Source organism: Ciconia boyciana, chromosome 3, assembly GCF_034638445.1.
Source record: "Ciconia boyciana chromosome 3, ASM3463844v1, whole genome shotgun sequence".
NCBI classification, from domain to species: Eukaryota; Metazoa; Chordata; class Aves; order Ciconiiformes; family Ciconiidae; genus Ciconia; species Ciconia boyciana.
This window is the reverse complement of record NC_132936.1, coordinates 118,430,631-118,455,283: the sequence shown is the minus strand read 5'-3', so window position 1 is coordinate 118,455,283 and position 24,653 is coordinate 118,430,631. Positions and strand designations below refer to the sequence as shown.

Sequence of the window (24,653 nt, the reverse complement as noted above, 5' to 3'; positions counted from 1 at the left end):
TGAACCCCAGCCTTTCCTAGGTGAGCAGCTTTTGGGAGGAGGAGAAAATATCCCTGTCCTCAGCACGCTAAAAGAAATGCCGACTACCTGATAACTCTGTAAAAGCGCTGCTGTTGTTTTTAGAGCTGGCCTAAGACAGATTAGCTCAGGTAAATATCTCCTAACCAGAAGCCTTTTCTCAGCAATAAGTCACTGTCCTTATCTACCTCAAATGACTTTCTAAACAGGTGGGCTCAGAAATAACTCTGCAATCGTGGGGAAACGCCAGCACCAGCGGTTGTAATCCCACAGAGCTAAGCCAAAAGCTTTTATTTGTGCTTTCTGCTCTCTTTCTCAGGCTGCCTTCAGTATGTCAGGAGCTCCCTCTGTAAGCGGAGGATAAAAACGCTCCCCTATGCCTACGTCCCCTCCCCTACACGCCGGAGGGTAGGGTGAGGAGGGCTGCTGTATTCAGCAAGGTCCCTAATATAGACAGCAGGCTTTAGGATGGAGCAGGAGCTTTAGGCAGGTTTCCTGGGGTGATAGCACCCTTGGGAGCAGCCACCAGGCAATTTGGGAAGCCTCCTGCCATAAGCTCGGCCACCTTTTCTCATGGAGGGACCAAGCAGTCGTGCAAAGAGAGTTCAAGGCAACCACTGCGTCGAGGTGCCAATCTTCCAACGCCAAGACGAGGGGTGGTTTATATTTGAACATCTTCTATTTGAAAAAAAAAAAAAAACCAAACAAAAAACAAACCACCACCGAGGAAGGAAATGAAAAGATAAAGCTGCTATTTTGCAATGCTGCTTTTTTGGCATGGAAAGTCCTTGAGCAGATGCCCCGTCCACCATTAAATATTCACAACGTATCCTTGTAAAAGAATAAAGCCCACTCAACTTATAAGCAAAACCACAATGTGTTCTTCAGGAAAAAAAAAGATGCATTTAAAGATCCAGGAGGAAAAAAAAAAAAGGAGGAGGGAAAAGAAAAAAAACCACCAAGCCAGCGAAACACCGCCATTCTCCGAAGAAGCGGAGACTCTTGGAAGTAGCGCGCATTCTCTGGTGTTAATTTTCCCACTTAAATTACAGTGATGCTGTAGCCTCATCTCATTAGAGATCATTGTCCCCAGTAGACAGTTGTGTTTATGGGGGATTCTTGCTGTTCCACACCTGCTGCTCAGGTTGCTACGTGATAAAGCCTGCATACAAACAGCAGTCTTGAGGTTGCTGGACTGCAACTGATGAGCCCAGGCTAATTCAGGGGTGATTATGTAGTTTACTGGACCACTAAACCTCTTTAAGCTTGTAATTACTGCCTATTTGAGTAAAGAACATTCAAAAGCAATTCACTGCATCATGCCTGCCACAGCTGGAAGCAGGCTGCCAGCAGTCTGCAGGGACATTAAAATCTACAGGGACGGGGATTCGAGCACAGCTCGTAGGCACTGACGGCGGCGGCGGCAGCCAAGTGTGTTCACATTCCAGCTCACCTTTTCTGACCAGGCGTACTATTAAAGGTGCAATGAAAACTATAGAAAAGCAATAAAGATGACAAATAACGGGCCATAATTGAAAGAACTGCATTTTAATGACTCTCCCCCTCTTCCCTCTCCCCTCGTATTAGCGAAAAGAGAAAAAAAAAATTAAGCCTTTTTGTCATGACAAGGGAAGGGAAAGAAAAGGCCTTTTGCAAAAGGGGAAATGCACTGCATCGACTTGAGTGCTTCTCTTTTGAAAGTTGGGGGCTTTCCTCATGTTTGGAAGTTTTAGAAAGAATAAGTTTACTTGTAAAGTGAATGCAGAGTAAGTCTTATTACGTATTTGGCAGCAATGACGATGCAGAGGCATCTTAATCACTGAATCTTGATTAAATCCTCCTCACCGAGTCGTCATGAAACCCTCCAAGAGTATCTCTAGACCTGGAACGCATACAAAGCCCCCTCTCCCCGCCACATCGCTCGCAAGCACCGGGAAATGCCCCAAACCACCCCTCTGCAAAACAACTCCACTCCGCACAGCAACACAGAGTCAGGCACAGGTCCCTGCTATGAAGATGAGGAGGGGTTTTTTTTAATAATAAAGGAACTCCCCTCTGATTCTATTTGCCTTTTGAGTTTTGAACCACTCGAGTCCTCCTTTTCAAGCCTGCCCCTGCAGCTCTCAATGAGCAGGAAGTTATTAAAAAAGGCGCCTTGTTTTTTTGCATAATTAGCAGCCTTTGGGAGCGGGGTCTGGGGGAAGAAGAGCAGATCAAATGGGACCTGTGACACAGGCAGAAAGGTTGGTAATGGGGATTTTTACAAGTGAGTAAACTAAGGTCTGGAGAGGATTGCTCCGGAGAGGATCGCTCCGGCAGAGCTGGACAACAGTGCTGCCAAAAGGGAGGGAAGTTGCCAACGTGGCCACTGAGCCCCGCTGCCGCGTTGGCTTCACCGGGAGCTCCGCCGAGGCGGCAGCGCCTGCCTGCGTGGCTCCGGCTGAAGAGCTGGGTCCTCAGAGCCCACCCTTCCTCCAGCCGCTCCACCCCGCCGTCCCCCTGCTCCTACACTGCCATGTGTGAGGTCTGCGTCGATGGGCCTAACGAGCCGCCCTATTAACTAACTGCAAGAAATGTACTTTAAAGCCTCGAAGGACATTTGGAGATCCAGACTTCATCAGTGTCGTTTCCCTGTCCCGCTAGCAACTGCTGCGGCTGCCTGGGACAATGGGGTGTGGGAAAAAGCAAAAATAAACAAGGAAAATAAAATAAACCGTTGCTACGATATAATTAACCCTGGACTGAACATAAATTTAAGAGATGGGGCCTCTTTCTCTCCTCATCTAATAAATTGCCTTGTTTTAAAAACACGGAAATCTCGTCTGTAGTATTAATCTCACCATGTATCTAGAGGGGGAAAAGAAAAAAAAAAACCACCCCAGCTTTTAAAGGAGAATGTAAAAGCATTCAGGAAGTTTATTCTTAAAAAGCATGTAAATTCCCAGCCACAACAATCCTCCAACTAACCCCATCCGAGCTCCAAAGAGCCACGGGCTTCTATGTTATCCAGCCATCACTCTTATTAATATTCATTAGGCAGGTCTACTTGCATTTTCATAAGCTGCGAAGGTGGCAAAAGAAACAATCAGAATTCTTTAACACACAGGCATTATCAATTCAACATCTGCCAAAGAGGAGCACATACAGATCTGAGGTTGAAATTCAAATGCAATTTACCTGGGCTAGAGCTGGGCTTCCCTTCCCAACACCCAGCAAGCTATCGCAGGCGCTCTCGTTTTATCCATCCCAGCTTTTACATCCCCGTAAGTTCACTCTCCATTATTTTTACCTTTAAAACAAGAGTCCCTCATAAATTACCTCCTTCGTTCCTTAGCTCTAACAAGTTCCCTTCTGCTAAAATAGCCCAAGTTCAGTAAGATCGCATATATGAATAATACAGCCAAGTTTTAACTCGGTAAACTTGACTAAGCAATTCTGCTTTCTGACTAGAGAATTCATTTATCTACACCCATTTAGTGTGTGAAATCCCTTTGACTGGCTTCAGGGTGCAGACCTGCACAGAAATACAGACTTTCTGACCAGCCTGGGCTAAAATTTAACTCCGAGAGATGAATTAAGAAGTCTCCAAAAGAAAACAACTGCTCTAATTAATTATTTACCCTACTTAGCAAAGAAACCCAGCTGATAATGCTAATGAATTTAAGAATAAAACAGACATGCATTCCCAGGATGATATTTATATGCGCAAGGACGTGCACCAAAAAAAGTGCGATTTAGATCTCCTGAGAGCTGGAAAAAAGCACATCCCAATTCTCTCCCAAATCTCCAGATTTAACCCTAAATTAACACGCATTTGCCCACAAGTTCACTATATATTGATTCCTGTCCTTATAAAAACCTCATTAAAAAGGCTTGGACAGTCTCCAGGATGTGACTTCCCTTTTGGCAACCTGCTTGGACCGAGAAGGCTCCCCCATAAAAAATAACCTTTTCCCTCTCCGAAGTCGATGCGGCTCTCCACCAATTTTGCCTGGCTTTCAGAAACCTTTAAAGACCAAACTGTATCCTCCCTCACAGAGGGTCAGCAGGACCAAACTTTGCATTTCAGTGGGAATGTTCATGGAGCAAGGCACTTCCCAGGGCTCGGCAATTGGCCGATGCTGGGGGGACAAGCCCTGAAACAGCAAACGTGTCTGTGCCTGGGTACCTTCAGATATGGTGACTAGCTGCAGCGAACTCAGCCAAACCCTGGGGTGCCTAAAGGATACGTCCTATCTTTGTAACACGAGACCCTTGGTAGGTGTCTTCTACAGGATGATGGATGGACAGGGGTTTTTGGAAGGGGCTCTTCAAAAACCCAAAGAGAGTCAGCTACAAGAAGCCAGCGCCCACCCCATCCCCAGCCTGAGCATCCCCTCCGTCCTCTCCTCCCTGGTCTCCTTCGAGGTCTGAACATATCAAGCACCGCACGCGTGCAGATGCCTCCACAGATACTACCATAAAAGAGACAATCAACGTATTCGGAAGCAAAAGCGTTGAGATTACATGTTGCGTTCAGCACATTTATGATGTAATGGCCATTAATAATTCGCAAGGATAATAACATATAATCAATTAATTTTTTCAATACCAAGCTCAAAATCCTCCTCTCTGCTTCCCCCTCCTTTCTGAACAAAACTCCTTATTTCTTTTAGAAAGACCTAAATGAAAATAGCTAAAGACCAAAAAAATGTCGCCATTAACAAGTTACAAAGTAAGAAAGAGCAACCAGGCACATTTGATCTTGTTCTATACACGAATCTTTCTAAGATGACTGCTCCAATTAAAAAAAAAAGTCAAATTTATCATTTTGATGATACAAAACGATGAACTTGACCATTATATGCATATATTTTGTTTAATGGCTTCATTTATTTTAATAACAAAGAGAAACTAGATCTTTACAGATGAAAGCTTTATTTCATGGCTTCGGTGCAACTGGGATTTTTAAAAACTGTGATGTTAACCAAAATGTGATAATGGATGTTCTCAAGGGCCCTATTTTATAGCATTTTATGCAGAGCCAAACTATATACGAGACATTACAAACATGATGTTTAGCCCTATTTTAAGAAAGTAGAACTGACTCCAGTGTCAGAGGCCCCTGTAATTGTTTTCCGTCTGCTGCTCGTTCCTCTGAACAGTTACTTGTGCAGCAAAGTCTGGCTGTAGAAATGCTGTGACAAAGGCATTAGCTCTCCGAAGACTTGTTATAAAATGATATTGAAAGGCATCATTTGGGGAATTTTGGCTGGGAGGGGACAAGAGTGATCGCAGCGTAACTACTTTATCTATAGCAGGCTGTCTTGAAGGGTCTGTTGACATGCAGAAGAAGAGACACACAAAAAAGATGCTAAAAAAATAAAAGATGCTAAAAAAAAAAAAAAAGATGCTAATGCTACTACCGTTTTTATGTCAGTTAATTCCTAAGACAGAGATAATCAGAAACACCTCATCAAACTTGATCATGCTCTCAATCCTTCTGAAGAACTTCTCATCTACTCCACTTTCTTTTATTTTTACGTTAGTAGATTGAAAACAGTTGTTTCAGACAACGGTGGCACTCATGCGTACGCAGCATTAAGGATGCTCTTGTTTAACACGTTTTACAGGCGTATATACATCTTTATGCAGGCAGAGGTGCGCGTGCACGTATGAGGACAGATGTAGTTTTGCAAACTACGCCTTCTGCCCCCAAAAGCAGGGACCTGACCACTGTTTTAGGGAAGGTAGCCCAAGATGGTAGCTCATGATTAATGGCTGTATCATCCCTGGCTCGGCGGCGGCGAGGCCCCGGGCCTGATCTGCCAAACATCCCCTTCGTCTGCAGCCGATCAGCAGATGTAACCACATAGGCCCTGTCAGCTTGACATATCATTCCTACGACAACGTCAACGAGTATTAATGTTCAATTATCTGTCCTAGAAATAACCCTTGCCTTTACGCATTGTGTAACTGGGCGCGTGGCACTGCGGTAATCCAAACGACAAGGGCAGAGATGCCCGCGCTCACCCGCTCGCTGTGAGTTGGCTTCCCAACATTGTGATGACATTGCCTCGCGGTAGCGCGTGGATGCCTTCCCCCTCCTTCCTCTCCCTGGTTGTGGGGGCTGGTTTTTTTTGGAAGGCATGTTGCAAGGACCCCAAAGACCTTTCTCCTCCTCTTCACATGTTGCATGTCACCCATCAGTATGCCGAGATATGCTCAGAAAGGTTGTATTTTGATTTCATGCCCATGGAGAACCACGAGAAGTTTGCTTGTTTGCTTTTACGGAGGGCCGTAAGCCGCCCATTACCTGACAGCCTCTTTTTATGTCCTGCGCGCAGGTATATCTATATCTATATATCTATATCTATATCTATACCTATAAAATACCATCAAACACAAATGTCACGAGTGGCTTCTCACAGCGTTGCATCAAGATCAATTTAACCCTCAACTGCAGGGCTGGAGCAATTTGTCCAAATGAAACATTACAGCTTCCCTTTGTTAAAGCAAGTTAAAAATAAGACCCCCAGTAGAGAGATGATTTGAAGAACAAACACGAGTTCATTCCTGGCATCTTTTACTACTGTTCAAATATTAAAATTATTGATCAGGCCAAATTCAAATAGGGCTCTCGGAGCAAAAAGCTTACCAAGTATTTCTTCTTTTAAAATCAGTGTTATGGTCAAATTACCGCTCATTTGAATAGGCTGCGATGGAGTTTGCATGACTTTTTTTTTTGTTACTATGGCACAGCTTCCTTGAACTAACATTCAAAGGTTATCGGCTGTAAGTTATGCTTGCTAAGTCTTCTTATACAACTCACAATCGGAGGGAGGGAGTGGGAGGAAGCGGTGTGATAACCAGTGCCAGCTTTGAGATAAAGCCCTCCACCTAATCTCTGTTTATTTAGACAACCATCTAACCGCAGCACCGGGTGTAAAAACAAGCCAGGTGTACGGCTAAGGGAATTTCTCCTGCCTTATCGTGACTGCATTATATTTTGGGGCAAAGGGAAGCAGAGTCTTTTTTCTTTTTTCCAAGATAACTTTGAAAAGTTAAATAATCCCAAAGTCTGAGGTTTTGATGTTTGGATTTGCTCGGCTGGCTGGGCTTTTTTGCTTTGTTTTGTTGGGAGGGGAGGTGGTGGTAACAAAGCACATTCTATTCTGTGCTTTTGTATTTCTGGAGGTTTTGGAGAAAAAGGTTTGCCGTATCACACTTAAGAATGAAGATCCTGCATTGAAATATTTCCCACCAAAGGGGATTCAGGATGTTTGGAACAAATATACATGTTGTGGGAGCAAACTGCAGCAAACTGAGTAGTGTTTGAAATGTATTTCACCCTATAGAGCCGACAGAAGGTCGGGCACCCAGCATACCTCCGCAGCAGCAGCGCTGAAGATGCTTTTCCAGTGCTGAAGCTGCTTTTCCAGCACAACTGCCAAAATAGAAAAGCTCTTGCAGGTCAGGCCATGAGAAGCAGCACCGTAAGGCGTCTGGCTGAAGGATAACCGAGTCTCCCTCCAGCTTCAGCGGCAATATGAAACTGCGGTGGGAAGCTTGCACGTCAGCTGATGGCTCTATTTCTCATGCCGTATGAGCCCAAAGTTGCCTCTGACGTATTCAAACTCATTTTCCCCCCTTTTTTTCCCTCTCTGATAATTCACCCCACCGTTTACTCAATCATTTTAGGTCGGGGGAAGTGATGAATGTTGCTGAGTGCCAGTTTTTTTGATGCAGATGAATAACCATTGAACTTACATCAAGTCCCAGGCTGCTGTCAGCCCTATAGTTGATGATGTTTTCACTGTAAGGGGTGGGGACTGGGACACAATAAGCCTCAACAGGGGAAGTAAATGGAGTGAATTGACTTAGCAACTATGCCTTTTACCACGGCTTCTAATAAGGATAAACTGATTACTGCCAAATGTACTTTAACATCACAGGGAGGGGGGGAAAAATAAATCGATCTGCTCAAAGGAAATAAATGCCATACCAGAAGTTTTTTTAAAGTGAACTTTTATATTCAAAAGTGTAGAAGCATGTTTCAGCAGCACATTGCTGCTTCTTTCTGAGTTGCCATTTCCTGCTAAACCAAAAATGAATTTGCAGCCTTAAAATGCATCCTAAAGATGAACACTGCCAAATGACTGCTACAAAGCCAATGGATCTTTTTTCTAATCTTGCTCTCAAATGATTTCGATAACAAAGAGGTGCACGGCGATGCTTGCGCTGTATTTCAAAAGCCGACTTTATGTCGGTATCTTTTTATGGTGACTGGGAGAGCGGATGCTCCACTTCTGCGCCAGGCTATGGGGAAGGCAAGCGGGTGGCTGCCCAGGTTGCCAGGGGTGACTATGGAGCCGACAACCCCGGGATCCAGCAAAACCCACCCTGACTGATGGCTTCTGGGTTCCCGCTGACCTTTGATCCCTCCTGGTTTGGCCGGGAACAAAAGAGCCTGTTCATCGGGGCCCCTCGCACGTATATTTAACGAAAGCAGTCATCGCCTAAACGCTGATTAATGTGTTTGCTTTACGTGCGGCAGGAGGAGGACCATGGCCATCCCGTGCCGCCACGCAGGTAAGCGCCAGGCTGTAAAAACAGAGTATATCCTAGCTTGTGTGTCACACAAAATAAATCAAGGAAATCCACCACGAGGCACATAAAAATGACTAAAACAGGTAAAGACAATTTTTGTCACCGACACAAGAAGCTGCCGAGGCTGGCAGCAGCGCCAGGAGTGATTTCCCCGTGTTCCCGAAAACCTGCGCGGAGTTTCTGTCATTAGAGATTTGGGGCTGCTCTGACACCGAGGGCCATCAGCAGCTCGAACATGCTGTCGCAAAGATGCTGCCGGCTACGGCAACCATGGAGGATGCTGTCCGACCCTCAGCGGCAACTTTCATCGCTGCATATTGTCACCATAGCAATGAAGCTGGATGCGGGCAAATGACAAGGGTCTGTCATCACTCAGCCCTGGCCTGACAGCCTTCAGTACCAGTTGCTCTCATCCAGCCTCCATACACAAATACGTCCTCAACGGGTCCAAAAGTAATAACCTGCCCTTCTGCAATGTCATCGTTTCGCCGGCGCTCCCAGTACCCATGTACAGCCCTTAGACCCTGTGGAGATGCTTTGTTTTATTTCCCAGTGAGTTTTGGTGCTTTAGGGAAAAGGAAGAGAAAAGCTAGGAAAGGGGGAGCCAGAAAGGAGACAGTGGTACCCAAACTTCAAATATCAGAAATGATCATGAAACAAAAAAAAAAAAGAAAAAGAGGAAAGGAGAAAATCTCTGTTACACAAATGGCAGTCAAGCATGAGAATTAGTGTTTGAAAGGAATACGACACTTTCCATGCAAGGGCTTCAGCAAGGAATAGGAATGTTATTGTGGAAGTCTCAAGCTCCCTTTAATATTAAACACAGGAGTTGTATATAAAATGTATCCGCCACTCCCTTCACAGAAACAGGTGTTTGGGGTGAAGTCAGGATAACTGGCAAGGTATGCCAGGCTGTCACCGACAGCAAACACAGCGAACGCTGCTCTGCCTTCACGCCAACACCGAAATCGGGGGTCCCAGTTATTTTCACGATCCTCCTGCCAGCTATGGCACAAAGAGACAATTAACTTGGTCTACTTCCCTGCTGCCTTGGTGGAAGTATGGCGAGGAATGACAGAAATCAGAGGTGGCAAACACTATTGCATCTAGAGCTCGTCTGCCTGGTTGGATTAATCATAACGTCGCTATTTTGGGAGAATTTCTGCACGGGGTCAGTTTTTACTCATCCCGCCCATGCAAAGTCGCCCCTTCCAATCGTGGCGCGTGCAGAAGATAGTGAGAAAGATTTGACTTGGTGGTTACCTGACTTAGCTCATGTCGACCACGCACTTCGTATTTTACTTGGTGGTTAGTCATACAGAATAACCCGATTTAACAGCGATCCTACGTATCACGCAAGCCCTCTCACCATTTAGAAAGCCGCCTTTTAATGATATTTAATTTAGACTCGCTTATATGCTACATTTGCTAGTGAACACATTGGCTACACAGCTCTTATTTAACATGTGCGCTGTACCCCCGTAGCGTGCGACACACTCGCCGGTCTGCGGCAGCCCTGGAACGACAATTCGTTGCTTGAACATTTTTAAACCTGATTTACTGTTCCAGAGAAACAACTATGCAACTAATCTTCCAGGACAAATGTAACGCCGAAGAACAACTAAACTGAAACATATAAATTCCATATATACTTAAAAATATTATTGTCTGTAATTTAATATAACAATATTTCTAGGCCTATAACCTTGCACGCAGAGGCAATTTCCCAAGCATTAATACTTAAATGGGTCATATGCACCACATCTGTCATTCTGTCCTGAAGTCTATGAGGCACAACCAAGACTCTGCAAGCCTATTGATTTTTCTAGCATTTGCTTTAATTTACTTAACCATTGAGAAATCCATCAGTACATAAAGGGCAACTGTCCATTACTGCCTCATTTGCAGACATTCTTTCCCCTCATTTTTTTTGGTAAATATTTCCCCTTAAATAGCTGTGTGTTTACAGTGTAAAAATGAATCCGGAAAGTGCTCACACCTGTTTCTGTTCAGTAACTGCTGCACTGAGGTATATGTAATGTGCTTAAAGATAGAATAAATATCTAGACATTATTACATCTGTGTGCAAAGGGTGGTAAATTAGATCCTAATTACATTAACAGGGATTCTGCCTCCCAGCTTAAATTTTACATGAGCACTCTGTAAAAATCCAAAATCTCTGCTGTGGTTTCTTTACGAGCTGGTGATTACAGCTACTTCCTGTGCGGTCACTAAATATTCTGTTTACAAATAAATGAAGAAGCTTTGAGCCAACTTGCCAGGGTAATAATCCATGGGTTTTTTTTTTTCCCCCAGCAAACCTTTACCACATAAGCATGGCAACAATCAGAAGCCCTGGCTTCATCTAATTACTCTATCACATAATTTCACAAATTGCCTTTTCACTGGGGAGCCAAGTGCAAAACACGCTCACAGTGGGATTTCAGGCAGCAGCTTTCATTTACTACTCATTTCTTGTTAAATTAAACACAAAAACACCAGTTGTGCGAAAGAAGTCAAAAAGAATGCTTGCAAATGAGCCAGACAAGTGTATCTTGTATTTATACCATTCGCACAAAATAGCTCATTGGCAAGCTGGATTTTTAATGGCACCATTATCGCCTTTAACCCTTTTAAAGCCCAGCGCGAGGCTGGTAACCGGATCATCCTGACCAAACTCAACCCGGATGAACCGACATCAGACAGCGCATCAGCCGTATTGGCCAACACGGCATCCTTTAGTTAATAACCGGAGAGACGAGGCACCTACCACCAGCGTGCCCTGACTTCGCCTCCACGCAACCCCTCCGGCTTCCAGGGGGTTTCATGGGGAACCACCCAGGGCAGAATCTGGCCCACGAATTCCTGGGTATGCCGCCCACCGAATACGAGGGAAGGACGGTCAAATAAATTGAGTGGGATTTGTAAACACAATTCCTATTTCACGCCGGTACAGCCCTCCGAGGTGCGGGGGAACCAGCGGGACTCGGGGGCAGAGGGACCCGGAGGGCCAGCCCCCTGCTAATTATCTGAGTGCTAACAAGGCAGGATTTCAAGCTGCCACCAAGGAACACAAATTATTTTGAAAATAATTGCAGCTGGTGTACCATCGCCGGTGGAAGTGAACCAGAGGTTACGCCGCTCTAAGACGACATTTTTTACATCAACAAGTACAAAACTAAAACACGGCCATTAGTAATTAAAGCTGTTCCTTCTGTAGCACCAGAGCCAGTAGGTCAGGTACCGTTTTACATCAGAAACCAGGCCTTGATGGCTGTAGATTTGCCAGCATTATCTGCACAGGGAGAAAAAAAAAACATTAGCAGCAGCTGTCTGTGTGCCTCGACATTGAAAATCCTATTCATACAGACAGGTGGAGTAATTTAAAAGCCAATGTGGTGCAATTTTGATACAACTAATGCCACTGTTTACTAAAACGCAGCCATTACCGCTGTTCATGAAAACATTACTAAAATTGCATTTTGTTCATAAGAATCCTAAGATTCTGGTTATTACCAGCTTCAAAATTATTCTGCCCCCAACTGCAGCTTACGACCCTCCAGGGTTTACAACCTGCGGCACCGATGGACCCACACTCGGGTTTTGACAACAAAATCAAGGGTTTATCCTCTTTGCTGTTCCCACGCAAGCACAGTGCAACTCCTGGATCAGCACAAAGTTCCCGGCAAATAAGTAGAGTTCTGCCAATGAATCTATTAATTAGCCAGATTCCTCTAATACGGCATTTACCTTCCCAAAAATATCACCCAGGGACCCCAAAAGCTCTGGCTGACATGAATACAGGTTGTCTAAGAAGAAGAGTTTCACTTCAAAGTTGACTTTGGGTAATGAATAGAGTAAGCCACCTAAGGCAGAGTCCCACCATTTTCCCCGTGAGTTCAAAGAAAGTCCTTGAAAAATATATTTATATCATGAACAGACCCTTGGTTTTACTCGTGTGACTCAAGTGACACTTTAGTGTCACTAATGTGACTACCTCCCTTTTTGCATCACTGGTACAGAGCATCACAGTGGAAATAAGGTTTTTTTGTGTTGTTTTTTTTTTTAAAACATATTTCCAAAATGTCTTATGCTGTACAGGTTGGATTAGAAAAGGTCAACCAGTAGGTAAGAAAGGAATATTCATGCTACACCTAAAATCTGAGAAGTATTTTCTGGGCAGAAGTTTCTGGTTCATAAAGCAGAAGATGCAGTGGTAAGTCTCCCAGACCTTGCCTTATTAAAATGATGGCCCACCACTGAAGTGAAACGAGTACTCTACTAAATACTATGGGTCTAAATCAGGCAATGATGCAAAAGGCGAGGTAAATTAGATAACTACATATTAACTTAAACTCTTTTCTGCCTACTTACCTTCTCTCTATACATATATTTAGCATTGCTGTAGCTTACCGGGTGAGGAGCTGGAAGTGCAAAGGTGAGTCTGGTCAATACATTTGTTCATATATTGAAAAATGGATGTCCAGCTGAGCATTTTGGGGGAAAGGATGGCATTGTCCATGGAAATTTTTAACTTTCCATCAACAAAAAAAATTCCCTTCCACAAGAAAAGTTTTATGTGGGTAATTTTGATGGGCAGATAGTAAACGTAACCAGTTAATATTAGGAATTAGGGCCCCTTGAATATATGTAACGAGAAAAAATGTGCAGGCCATAACAGTGCAGATTCTGTTTAGCTGAAGATAAATGCAGGAAAAGGGAAACAAAACTTTTAAAACGGGTAAAAAACCAACTCGCTTCTCGTGCCTGTCCTGCAGCAACAAACAGACTATGTTCACTGCAATATCACTGTTTCGGTTCATTCAGACAAGGGTTAAGTTCACGCAAACAGATGTAGGATACTCTATGCCAGAGGAAGGGAATGCATCTTACACAACTTGATGTACCACTTCGAAATGTGACCCTATTTGAAAGGCAGCTTATTTTACACTGCAGATTAACACATCTCATCAGATATGCGCCCAACTGGTTTGGTGCCTCGTATTTTGGCACTTTACCTGATCTGATTAAGTAATTCACCAGCTTACGCTGGTGCGCTGCGAAACTCCTTCAAGAGTTAGGAGATTGCCAATAAAAAATTAACACTGGCACTTATATACATAAGCCTATCTGAGAATCAACATAGGCTCTTTTGTAGCAACTGCGTTAGAGGACAAGCTAAACAAACAACTAATAACGAACAACTGAGCCCATGAATTTATCCTCATTTCCTGCTCACCAGCTGCTTGCCAAGATACTGTTGTTGCCTTTGGTGTACTTTGTATTGCAAATTATTTGCCAAAATATTTCCGTGGATACTTCCAGATTTACAAATTGGTGGTCAGATTTTTTCCCTCCCCCTCTCCCCCTTCAAAATGTGATACTTGAATTTTGTACGTGTGCTTTGACTGCAGGAAGACAGTACATCATGTAACACATTTCTGTGCCTTGACTGGAGGAGGCTAATTTAAAAAATGAAGTTGCACACGCAAAATATCACAGCTGCAAAATTAAAAAGAAAGGAGAGGGTGGAGAAGAAAGCAAAGCATCTACTGTTGACTTAAGAATTCTTAATACTGCAAACATTCTTGCTGGTAAACTCATTTCCCAGAATATTTATGCAAACAAAAAGAGTTATAGTACAACCAGAGCAAGTGTAATTTAACATCTGAATTAATGTTTATCATGTTTCAACTTTTCAATATTCCCTTGCTTCTACTCAGATGCGAAATTCTTCAGGTGTGTAAATACTAATGTGTTTCAGCAGCGTCCAAATAATTCAAATTCTTTAATGTGCTGGTGGCTTCCACTTGGATACAACAGTGCCTCCAAGGTGGAAATTGGGGGAAACTGGAAAAAGATAAGATAGCCCTCTGGGAATAGACACTCTCTCTAAAATCTAGCCCAGGCTGTTGGCTACCTTCTGATTTCAATCAAAATACATCCCTGGACCACCACTCAACCAAAATACACCCCTGAGAGCTGCAAGGAGCCCAGGATGAGATGTCTCATACCACATAGTTTCAGACAACATGATGGTTGTCTTCCTCAGAAATGAGACTGAATCATAGATATGAAAAAAACAGATGTTGTAACTACACCACATTTCTGAACGTGAGAAGAGCCTAAGCGAGGAATCTGGTTTCCTTGAACCAACTGACTAAAGCACCCTCTATTTTTCCTTTCTGGTCTAAAACCAAAGGTTTGTAGCATAGCTCAGCGCTGGCAACTTAAATAATCTATAGGACAGCATGAGATCTCAGTACATGAGACGTGCTTTCTGAGACATGCGCTTTCCAAGAAATCATGAAACTGGATCAACAGTAGCATTGCCAAGTGTATCCCCCCAAAAAACAACAGTTTTCTTTAAAAATGGCAAAATTCACCCACGTTAGAAAATGGATCGACCCTTGGAGGCTGGACAGCAGGTCAAAGCAACAAATTTGAGGAAGATTAAAGAAAATGCTGAAGGTTTTGACAGTCAGTGTCCTCCATCAAACTCTGGGAGGGCTGAAGGGTTAAGAAGTTAATTCAAACTGAGTTACCTAAATCCTGTTTGTCCTCCTTTCTGGAGCTCTCAATTCAATTCTTACAGAGCCTCGGAATAATTATCTTCTCCCATAATAACATTTCCCATTTTCTCCCATTGAAGATGACTGCCACGGCACCTCCACCAGCAGAAGGGAGCTGAGGACCCTCATGGTGGGTTATTTGCACAACCCTGCGACGGATGCTTTTGCTCACCGCTCTGGCAAGTCTTCCCGCTGCCAGGAGCAGGAGCAGCCCTGGCTCCCACCTTCCTAGCCAAGGGGATGGCAGTGCATGGGTGACCGAAGGCAAGCTAAAAACGCCTGGCTTTTCCCAGGAATTCGGGACAGCTGGCACTAAGAAGTCTTGCAGATGTGGAAGAAAGACTTTTACAGCTTCGCCCACAATAAAATCAAGTGAAAGAGGAGACTTGTGTATTTGGGATAAGGGGGAGGGGGGGAATCCCCCCCCAGTCTGAGTCCAATATATGGTAATATGACCCCTGTTACGCAGATGAGCTCCAGGAGCCCTCTGGCATTTTGCAGAGCAAATATCAGTTGGTGCATGATGGAGAGTCATTGTAAGTTGTACTCTCGGGGGGGGTGGTTTTGTTTTCATGCTTTCAAACCCTCTCGAGAGGAGAGCAAAGAAAATCCTCGCTGGTTTTAGCCAATTATTTCCCCTTTTTATGTTTGCAGCAGCTTAGTTTTGTACCCATCTGCCCTCTCGCTATTACCCCTTTCCAAAACTGAACAAGCATCATGCACGGGAGTAGGGGCAGGGAGCCAAATTAACCCCACGCTCCTCCCAAGGCAATATCTCATAACCATGGAGGGATGAGAGAAGACTTGAAATCCACTTGCTTTAACCTTAAGAAGTTGCTAGCCTGTAAAATAGTCATACATAAACGAAACGTATAGAATTAAGTGGTGTAATAGTATTTTTCTATCAGAGGAACATACTTGAAGCGATGGGGACTGTTTTTCTCAACTACATGCGGATATAAAGTGCCTCCTTCAAATACCTGCCTCCAATAAATTATTTTATACAAATAACAGCTTTGCTGAATCGATTGCATATTGCTTATTACAAGTTTTCTTGTTTAATAGAATGGCATCAGGTGATCAATAAAGCTTCAAAATCAAGATACATAACAGAAAAAAAGCCCTTCACTTTTACTGTAAAGTCAACGTGTTTCAGCTACATCTTTTACTTTCTGCTCAATCTCCCATTTCAGTAAGATTTAACCTCTTAAGGAAATTGTTTTAAAAGCAGTTAAAAATAATGATTAAATTATGGGATTTACATGAAAGGAATCCTTGGCCTATTCATTTTTTTAAATCATGGCAATTTGTTTTTTAAAAGGTGTTTGAAGTCCTTGAATCTACCTCTTGGCACCATTAAAAAAAAGTAGTTTATAATCCCCTAATGTGCTTAAATAAAGCCTTCAATAGTTTAAATTGTTATTAAACATCTTTTGGGATTATAATTTTATGGCTTTTTTTGCCTGATTAGATGATGAACGTGAAGATCATCAAATACTCATCATATAACAAACCAATTACATCGTATAATCCCCAAAATGAGGTTTGAATCTCAACATTTTAAATTAAGCTGGATTTAAAGGATGCAGAGAATTCACAATGAGCGAACAAAACACTTGAAAAGACACCCCCCAAACTTCTAGTTTTGAACCAAAAGGTACCATTGCTAGGACAAAAGCATAGTATGGGTTGAAGCAGAAACTAATCCTGTTGCCACAATTAAATTTACACAAATCTGGTCATAAGCAAGATTATTTTTTCCCTTCCCTTCCTCCAAGCTTTTCCCTTACTTTGCAATCCCTGCTGAGGGCTATACATTACAGTGAGGAGATCTGCTTGAAAAATGGTGGTGAGATATGATCCCTGAATGTTAAGTGATCCAAGAAATAATTTAAAAAAAAAAAAAAAAAAAAAAAAAAGAGGGCCCGCAAAATGTTGCCATGCTGCAGCACACCCTGAAATTATCCTTTGGGCAAGTTTCTGGAGGCCAGCTCCAGCAGAGGACTGGTTCGCCCCAGTCCCTCCTCGAGACCCTGCCATGGCACATTCGATGTTCATCTGATGCCACAAACCACCCCTCATTTTTGGCTCAACTTTTATACTTCGGGGATGTCCTCACAGCTTCACCAAACTATTAGCAGCCTTATTTATTTTTAGTTTTTCCAAATAGTAACAGGACATTCCTTCCACTTCAAATTTATAGCAAAATCCTAAAAATAGATTTCACAAACCTCAAAATTTACAGGCTGGTGTCACAATCTACCATCCAAAATTTCAACAAGCTCCACAGCTCTGTTTCGCCTAACTAATGGCCAACCTGAGCAGCTCTTCCAACCCAGACATTTAATCAAAATTAAGTCAGAATAGCAAATAGTTAAAAATAAATCCTGCAAAGTCCTAAGTGTAAGTCTGATCACCGCTTTTGCTATTGTTTTAGCTGATTTTTTTTGTTGTTATTATTCCAAGGGGAAGAAAAAAAAAAAAGGCAATTTGGATGAATTTATCCCCTGAAGTGTTTCAGAGCATACTGCCTGCATCCGCGGAGGACAGCGCTTTCCTGCCCTTTGGGCATACGTCAACTCAGTTCTGCACATCAGTCAAAATAACAGGGGGGCTGCAGCGTGACACTGAATGGGAACTATTGCCCAAACATTTCAACAACTGGAGAGGCTATGGCCTTGCATTTTATTTTTTTTCTTCAATAAAGAAAAAAAGAATTTCCTCCTAAATGAGAAATTAGAACTAAGGGACAAATCTTAGGAAATGAAGTCAGCACACAGAGGAAGACTTAAGACTCTTGGAGATGGAATAACTGCATAGAAGGAATTAAACCAGCCTATACACTTTTAAAAGATTATATTAGTCCAACATTTATTTTAAATCTTGCCAACCATTAATCATTTGTATGACAGACACAGCAATTACTGTCTATTTTGTTTAATTCCATGCCACTGATGTGTATTCATATTACAATTGTGAGAACAAAAAAAATTGCCTTTGAAAAGGAGGGCTCCCAAATAACACCCCAATTGGGAAGCACCAGCGGTAAAGAGGATGCTGGATTTCGCACTTAGCCGCTGCTCATTTCTTCCCTGCCATCTTCCGGATGGGAAAGCGAAGGCAGGTTAAGCGCTGGGGCAAAAGGGAGGTATCGCCTGCCCTGACACATTCCCAGCCTGAACAGAACCACCTCCCTACCTCTCCTCACCTCCTGCTTCAGGGAGGACCTTGTGTCCACCCTAGGGAAGACCAAATTCACTAATAATAAATAAATAAATAGATGATGCGGGACCTCTAGTTTCCTCAGCTGACCACTCCTCAAGATGACCTCTCTCCCGCAGCGAGGAGCCCAGCTGGGGACACTGTCATGCCAGCGTGTAGGGTTATAAGAGCAGTCATGAGGTCCAGACACCCTCGTAAATGAACTGGAGTCTTAATTCCTTCACTCTCTCACCCCCCAACTCCTCAGCTCTGATTGCAGCCATGATTTGCGCCCAGGTTTTTTTGTAGAGAAGACAGCACCCCAAGCAGCTCGTCAACATGTTATATTGCTTTAGCACTAACTGTAGTCTTGACTCTTCCCATGCTATCAACGTGCTTGCCTAGAGGACATCTTCCTCCACACACAAGACCCGCTGCTCTTCTGGATGCATGAGTTCTCTGGTGCCTTCTCACTCCAGCTGAAACACATGCTTGGAAGAGCCTACAATGTTGTCCAGACTTGTTTTAATTTGGGTAAACTGTCCCCGACCCCACCTAGAGTCGATTTGAAACGTCTGTCTCAAGGTCCTAGCTGAAGAAGGTTGGACTGGGTAAACCAGTTGTGCTTTATTGAACTGATCAGACAAGCCTGGAGTTACCATGATGCTGCCAGAAGAAGAGAAAGCTGCCCTGCAATAAATCTGCATGCTTGATCTGCCTGGGCTGGATCTGCACAGGGGATGGTGGATTTTTAAAGCAAGCTTTAGCTCAGTGCTGCAAGGTAGAAAATGCAGCAGCTTCATTGCATAGGTCCGGGGGGTGGGGTGGGGGGTGTGTCTGTATTTGAGCCTTCCAGAAGAAGAGACCACCCTACAAGCAGATGTCCAGATGTTGTCTCCCAGGGGCAGCTACCAGCACTGCAGCAAGCTCCGCAGACACTCTCACCTTCTCTTTTGAACACCATTACTGTACAGCAGAAGAGTGAAAAGCCGCTTGCACCCTACACCTAATCTAGACGAAGCAGTGATAGGGTCCATTCTCTGGTCCTGAGGCTGTGCATGAAGCCAGCTGCAGGGTCAGGCCAAACCCATGTAGCTCAACACAGGGTGGTTCCTGCCACAAGGTCTTTCGGGAGTCACCCCTGCTGTCTTCTGCCATGTTCCCAGGAATGGGTTTGGAAGGTGGTAGCTGGCCCAGACTAAGAGTGTGCTGGAGACTGCTCAAGCAGTTTAACAGGATAGACCGTCACGTTCCTGTGCCCAGGCCTGGGTGATGGTTAATTTACTAGCACAAACACAGCAACAGGCCACTTCCAGGAAAAAATATTAATACTAATATATACTACTTAATTCGTAATTCCTCAGATGGGAATTACAGGGACTGACATGCAGTTGCTCAGTGTCCCCTGGTGTGCCTTGTCCTGACTGCAGAGCTTCCAGGGCATCTCCTCAAACCAGAACCTGAACCAGCTGCATCAGGCTGGTGTGAGCATCGCTGCCGGCACAGCATCCCTGGACTGTTTTGGAGGCAGATGTCCTCAACCTGACATCTACCTGCAGAGAGACACCAGGTGTCAGCTCGTCTTGAGTGAGGACCTAGAACTGGGGAGCCACCAAAACCAAAAGGGACCTCAGCCTTTGGATGCGATGTGCTGAATGCACCAGGGACAGGGCTAAGGAGCTGGCAAAGCTGGGGCATGGCTGACATAAAGTCTGCCAGAGAAAGAGATTAACTTGGAGATATCTGAAGCCCTCGCCAGCCTTGGAGGAGTAGTGCTCCAGCATGAAGGTTCATTCATAGTAACCCGGGACCGCGCGGGGCAGGATTCCCTGCCTGATCCCCGTGCTGACAAGAGTCACGGCAGATATCTGGTTTCTTGGCTCAGCGAGGGACGGAGGGGCGATGTGCGTGAGTGCTTCCTCCAGTTTACAAGTATACCCTTGGCAGGGCTCCCACCGGGGCTGGGCAAGCTGGCTGGCTTCTGGTTTCATCCTGACCCTAACTACAGGCAGGGGAGAGTCAGCCACTGGGATTAGAGGTGAGAGCCATTCTTCACTACCACCTGCAGACCCCCGGTACCCCTCGCCTGGCCCTTACCCTCCTGGCACAGAAAAGCTCAGACAGCAAACCTGGGGCCGAAGGCCCACATCCCCACAGTGGATGAAAACACAGTGACAGATCACCACAATTTGATGAAAAAGGAGAATGGCATTAGAAACACTTTTCTAAATGCTAACGTTAGAAGGTGTGGTGCACAATATAAAGCCTTGAAAGAAGCTCCAGCACCCAGCTTAACCCCACACACCTGTCCAGAGCTTTGATTTCTAATCCCAGGAATAAAAAAATTACAGGTAGCTGTGGCAACCAAAATAGCTGTGCATCCCCCCACCCCTTTATAACGTTAAATACAGGGGTAACTTACACTCTGGGAATGAGAACATCTCAAAGAAAAAAAATATACTTTGCTATTAAACCAGATACATTCAGACCTTTCATCATGAAGCTTCTGATGATCTCTCACAAACATCTGAATAAGGTCTTTGTTTGCTTTTTGCTTTGTTTTTAATCTCCCCGATTCTTTTCCGCGGTTCTCTGGAGCACAGAACCAGGGGCCGATTGCTGCTCTCTGCTCTGGAGCAGCAATTCCCATGTCAGCTAAGGGGAGCTGCAGCTGTGCCAGCAGCAGGGCAGGACAGGTCTCCGAGGTTATTAGTATAAGCTTAGTCACACTTTGCGGTGACGTCCTGTTAACAACTGCGACTCGAACCAAAAAAAAAAAAAAAAATCTAAAAACAACACACACAAAACCCCCCAAAACCATAAAAACATACGCTCCGTGCTCTTCCCCTGGCATCTAGCAAATGAGGCAACAACAACAACTCTGCTCGGAAAAGTTCCCTGAGCTGCCTGTCAGTAACATCATACGTATTTTTTTTGCTTTCTACGACTACTATAACTATGACATTTTCCATGTTTTATTTTGCATATGTGATCTAGAGTTCACTTACTGTTAGATGCTGGAACAGCCATGCCCTCATGATATTTGTGGCTACTTTGGGAAAGATGCCACGCTTTTTATGTCGCTTTTTGTCCTTATCTGGATCATCATCATCACCTGTGCTGGGGGAAGCTACACTGTTGTCCAAGCCGTCACCTGTAAATATAGTGAATCAAATTTTGACTTATGCTACCTTTATATACTTCAGCCGAAGCCTGGCTTTGGGTATAAACTGCATGAATATTTAAATGAGGTATAAATTCTTTAACACCGTAATTCACCAGGGGTTGAGGGGATGGGGGGGGAAGAGACATGGGGAGAGGGAGGGTCTCAGGACTGTGTCGGCCCCATTCTGGTTTATCCTGAAGGACAGTGCAACCATTTCTGCCACTGGATTCACCACTGTAACCCAAAGCAAAAAATGCTTAAAAAAAAGGAAAAAAAAAAAATTTCTGCAAGCATCCCACTTGCAAAGGTGGAAACAGTGGCTTTTTTTCCACACTAGGTCACCTTCCAAAAATTCACTCCATTCAGCTCCTTTGGCTGACATGGCAATTAGGAACTTATCAATGGTGTCCCATCCCCATGACATGTGAAGCTGGGTGCCCTGTCCCGCTCTGGGATGTGAAAAGCGGGGTGAATGCAGCTCTCTTGCAACATCATATTCTCTCCCCAAATTCAGAAATAACCAGAGGACTGGGGCACCACTTATGTTAAGTCTTTTATAGATGTTCAACTTCCCCTGACTTTTTGATGGGAGGTGGGTAGCTAACTGGCCTCCCCTCTTCCCAGCCCCAGCCTAAAGAAATTCACACTGGGATAACTGGGTACCAATTTGACATACACCATAGGAATGTCAATTGTACCAATTTGACAAACACCCTGCTTTGTGCCGGTGTGCCATATCTGTAATAGGTGTCTGCTCCCATTAAACAACAACTGATCCAGAATGAATTTCCTTAATGCAGAGAAGGTCTCAGACAGTTCTCATCACGTTAAGCAATGTATCTACGGGAAGATGTAACTGTGTAGCAGCCAGCTTGGGTCTGGACTGACAGGCTACCGGTTGAAGGAAAACAAAAGTTGCAGTGCCCAGTCAGTTTGCATGCAATTTTTGTTTCAAGCCCTGAAAGCAGTTTATAAACAAGTCCACATAGCAAATAATTCTCTGCATGTGGATTGAACAGTATATCCTGGCTTCCAAGGACACTGTATTTGTAGCAACATGGAGCTGTGATGTTATTAGGCAAGTGTTTTTTACACCCCCGGGCAAGAATGATCAAGAAAGTCATCTGAATTGGGCTGAATCGAAACTATCTGTTAGGAATAAAAATAATTTTTTTTTTAAAAAAAAAAGGACGTAAACTCAAAATTATGATTTGTTAAACAGCTTTCAGCACCAAAAAAAAAGGTTATTATTAGTGTTATATTTTTAGTACCTTACTGACCATGGCAAATTTATAATTGTCCTTATGACTTGGCCTGTGTCTTTAATGAAATGGTAACCTTGGGTAGTTACAGAAACAAACAAGACTTTTATGAAGAAATCAGATATCCGACAAATTCTTTGAAAGCCCAGTATGTAAAAAAGGGCTTTTATACAGAGAAGCAATTCACCATATAAAATAATAATTCATAAAAGAAACATGAGCAAAGGAAACAACTCAACAGCATTTAAAATTCCACGGGCTAATCCACTTTCTGTCTGCAAGAGGCAAACAAGGAAAAGAAAAGTATTACGCATTCATTGATTAAAAATGAAAAGCTTCTAACCTAATGACACTGCCTTTCACCACCTCCCTGCAATCGTCCACCCACCCTCTCCCCCCCCCGTTTTCTTAAAATACACTCTCTCCTCATTTCAAACCCCCTTCAGATTAATTTAGCAGGCATCGCCTCGTGCCTGACGGGAGGAGGACTCATTGATAATTTATGGAAATATCTACTATAATCCAAGGGAGATGACTTTTTTTCCAGCTTTGTGCATCAATAGATAATCAAGGCCTTCAAGCAGCCTTAGCTTCCCATTACCTCGGGCAAGAGAATTCCTGAAAGCATGCCTCCGGGGCACCTGAATTATATCCTCCATTAGGGGAGGAAAAGCTTTCTGCATTCCACCTATAACACTCCCCAGAACCTTTCCTGTTTATTTCTGCTGTATGAAAGCAGAAGCATTAGGAACAGGATTTTTTAAGTGAAGACTTATGTAGATACAATGGAGAAACCTTTCAAGCGCGAGCCAGATCACCTCCTTCAATCCCGGGCGGTGACCTATCCCAAATAAAAGGTTTCTGTTACATCATTAGCTCAAGCCAAAAACAGCCTTGGCTTAATGCACAGTTTGTTCTTCCTACTGTTTTTAGGCAAATACTGCTACTTTACTCCCATCTGGGAGGGAAATTACACTGCTGGGCTGTAATCTAAGACAAGATTTTCATTGGAAGCAAATGCTTTCAATCCAGTGTAAATACTGGTGCATGTTCAGAAAAGCCTAAAACAATAAACCCTGGCCCCGTCCAACACAAGTCAGAGAAAGTGAAAGGCAGGGAGAGGATAAGCAAGCACCCGGCTATCCTAAGAGCAAATGCTTCGGTAGACTTTTATAAATTGTTTAACCTCTTCCACTTTTTTTAAATGGAAAATTGATCCCGTAAAGACTCAAACCACAGAGAGAAGTCTAAATGGTCAATTGTGGATTTTAGTATTTCCATCTACTTTGCAACTCGATACACTCACCTCTGTGAGGTCTCCAGAGATTCCCCCCCCAACCTTTTTTTCCCTCTTTTCCTCTTTTTAAAGATCACTAAGCAAACTTGAAGCACCACTGACCAGCCACACGGTAGCAGCTACGAACCGCATTTGTAAAATGTCAGCGGCGACTCCGTTCCTGAAGTTGACTTCTCCTGCCGCCAAATGAAGGCGAACTGAAAAGGTGGAAATAATCATAGAAATGATGCTAGTCCATAAACAAGCTTACAGCCTCATTAGTATAGCGGGAGACTCCACTGGGTGATTTATGCTTGTTTTGCTGATGCCATGAGGAAATGCCATAGGGCAACTTTAGCCAGCTGCTAATGGTTTCTGACAGCTTCTTAGCAACTAGTGCAAGCAACGCCGTGGCGTTTGCTAGTGACAGAAACCAAAAATGTCATATTATCTGCCCATGTGTCACGAAGTCCATGTGGCAATTAACTAGTAGGCCAGCGACTGAGGGGCCAGAGGCTCTTCAAAATGGCCTGTGGCTATTTGCAGGGCAGAGCAGGCGCACCGCTTGC

At 43.9% G+C, this 24,653-nt stretch overlaps 1 protein-coding gene across 5 annotated transcripts in view; it reads right to left on the bottom strand.

The window, feature by feature from the left end:
* The window catches only part of MEIS1 (Meis homeobox 1), a 110,841-nt gene that overhangs the window by 30,926 nt on the left and 55,262 nt on the right, over positions 1-24,653 (bottom strand). For all 5 annotated transcript variants that reach the window (XM_072857375.1, XM_072857373.1, XM_072857376.1 and 2 more), the window contains one exon: positions 21,389-21,534. In XM_072857375.1, coding sequence (XP_072713476.1) covers positions 21,389-21,534 — 146 coding nt within the window. The remainder of the gene's footprint in view (positions 1-21,388; positions 21,535-24,653) is intronic.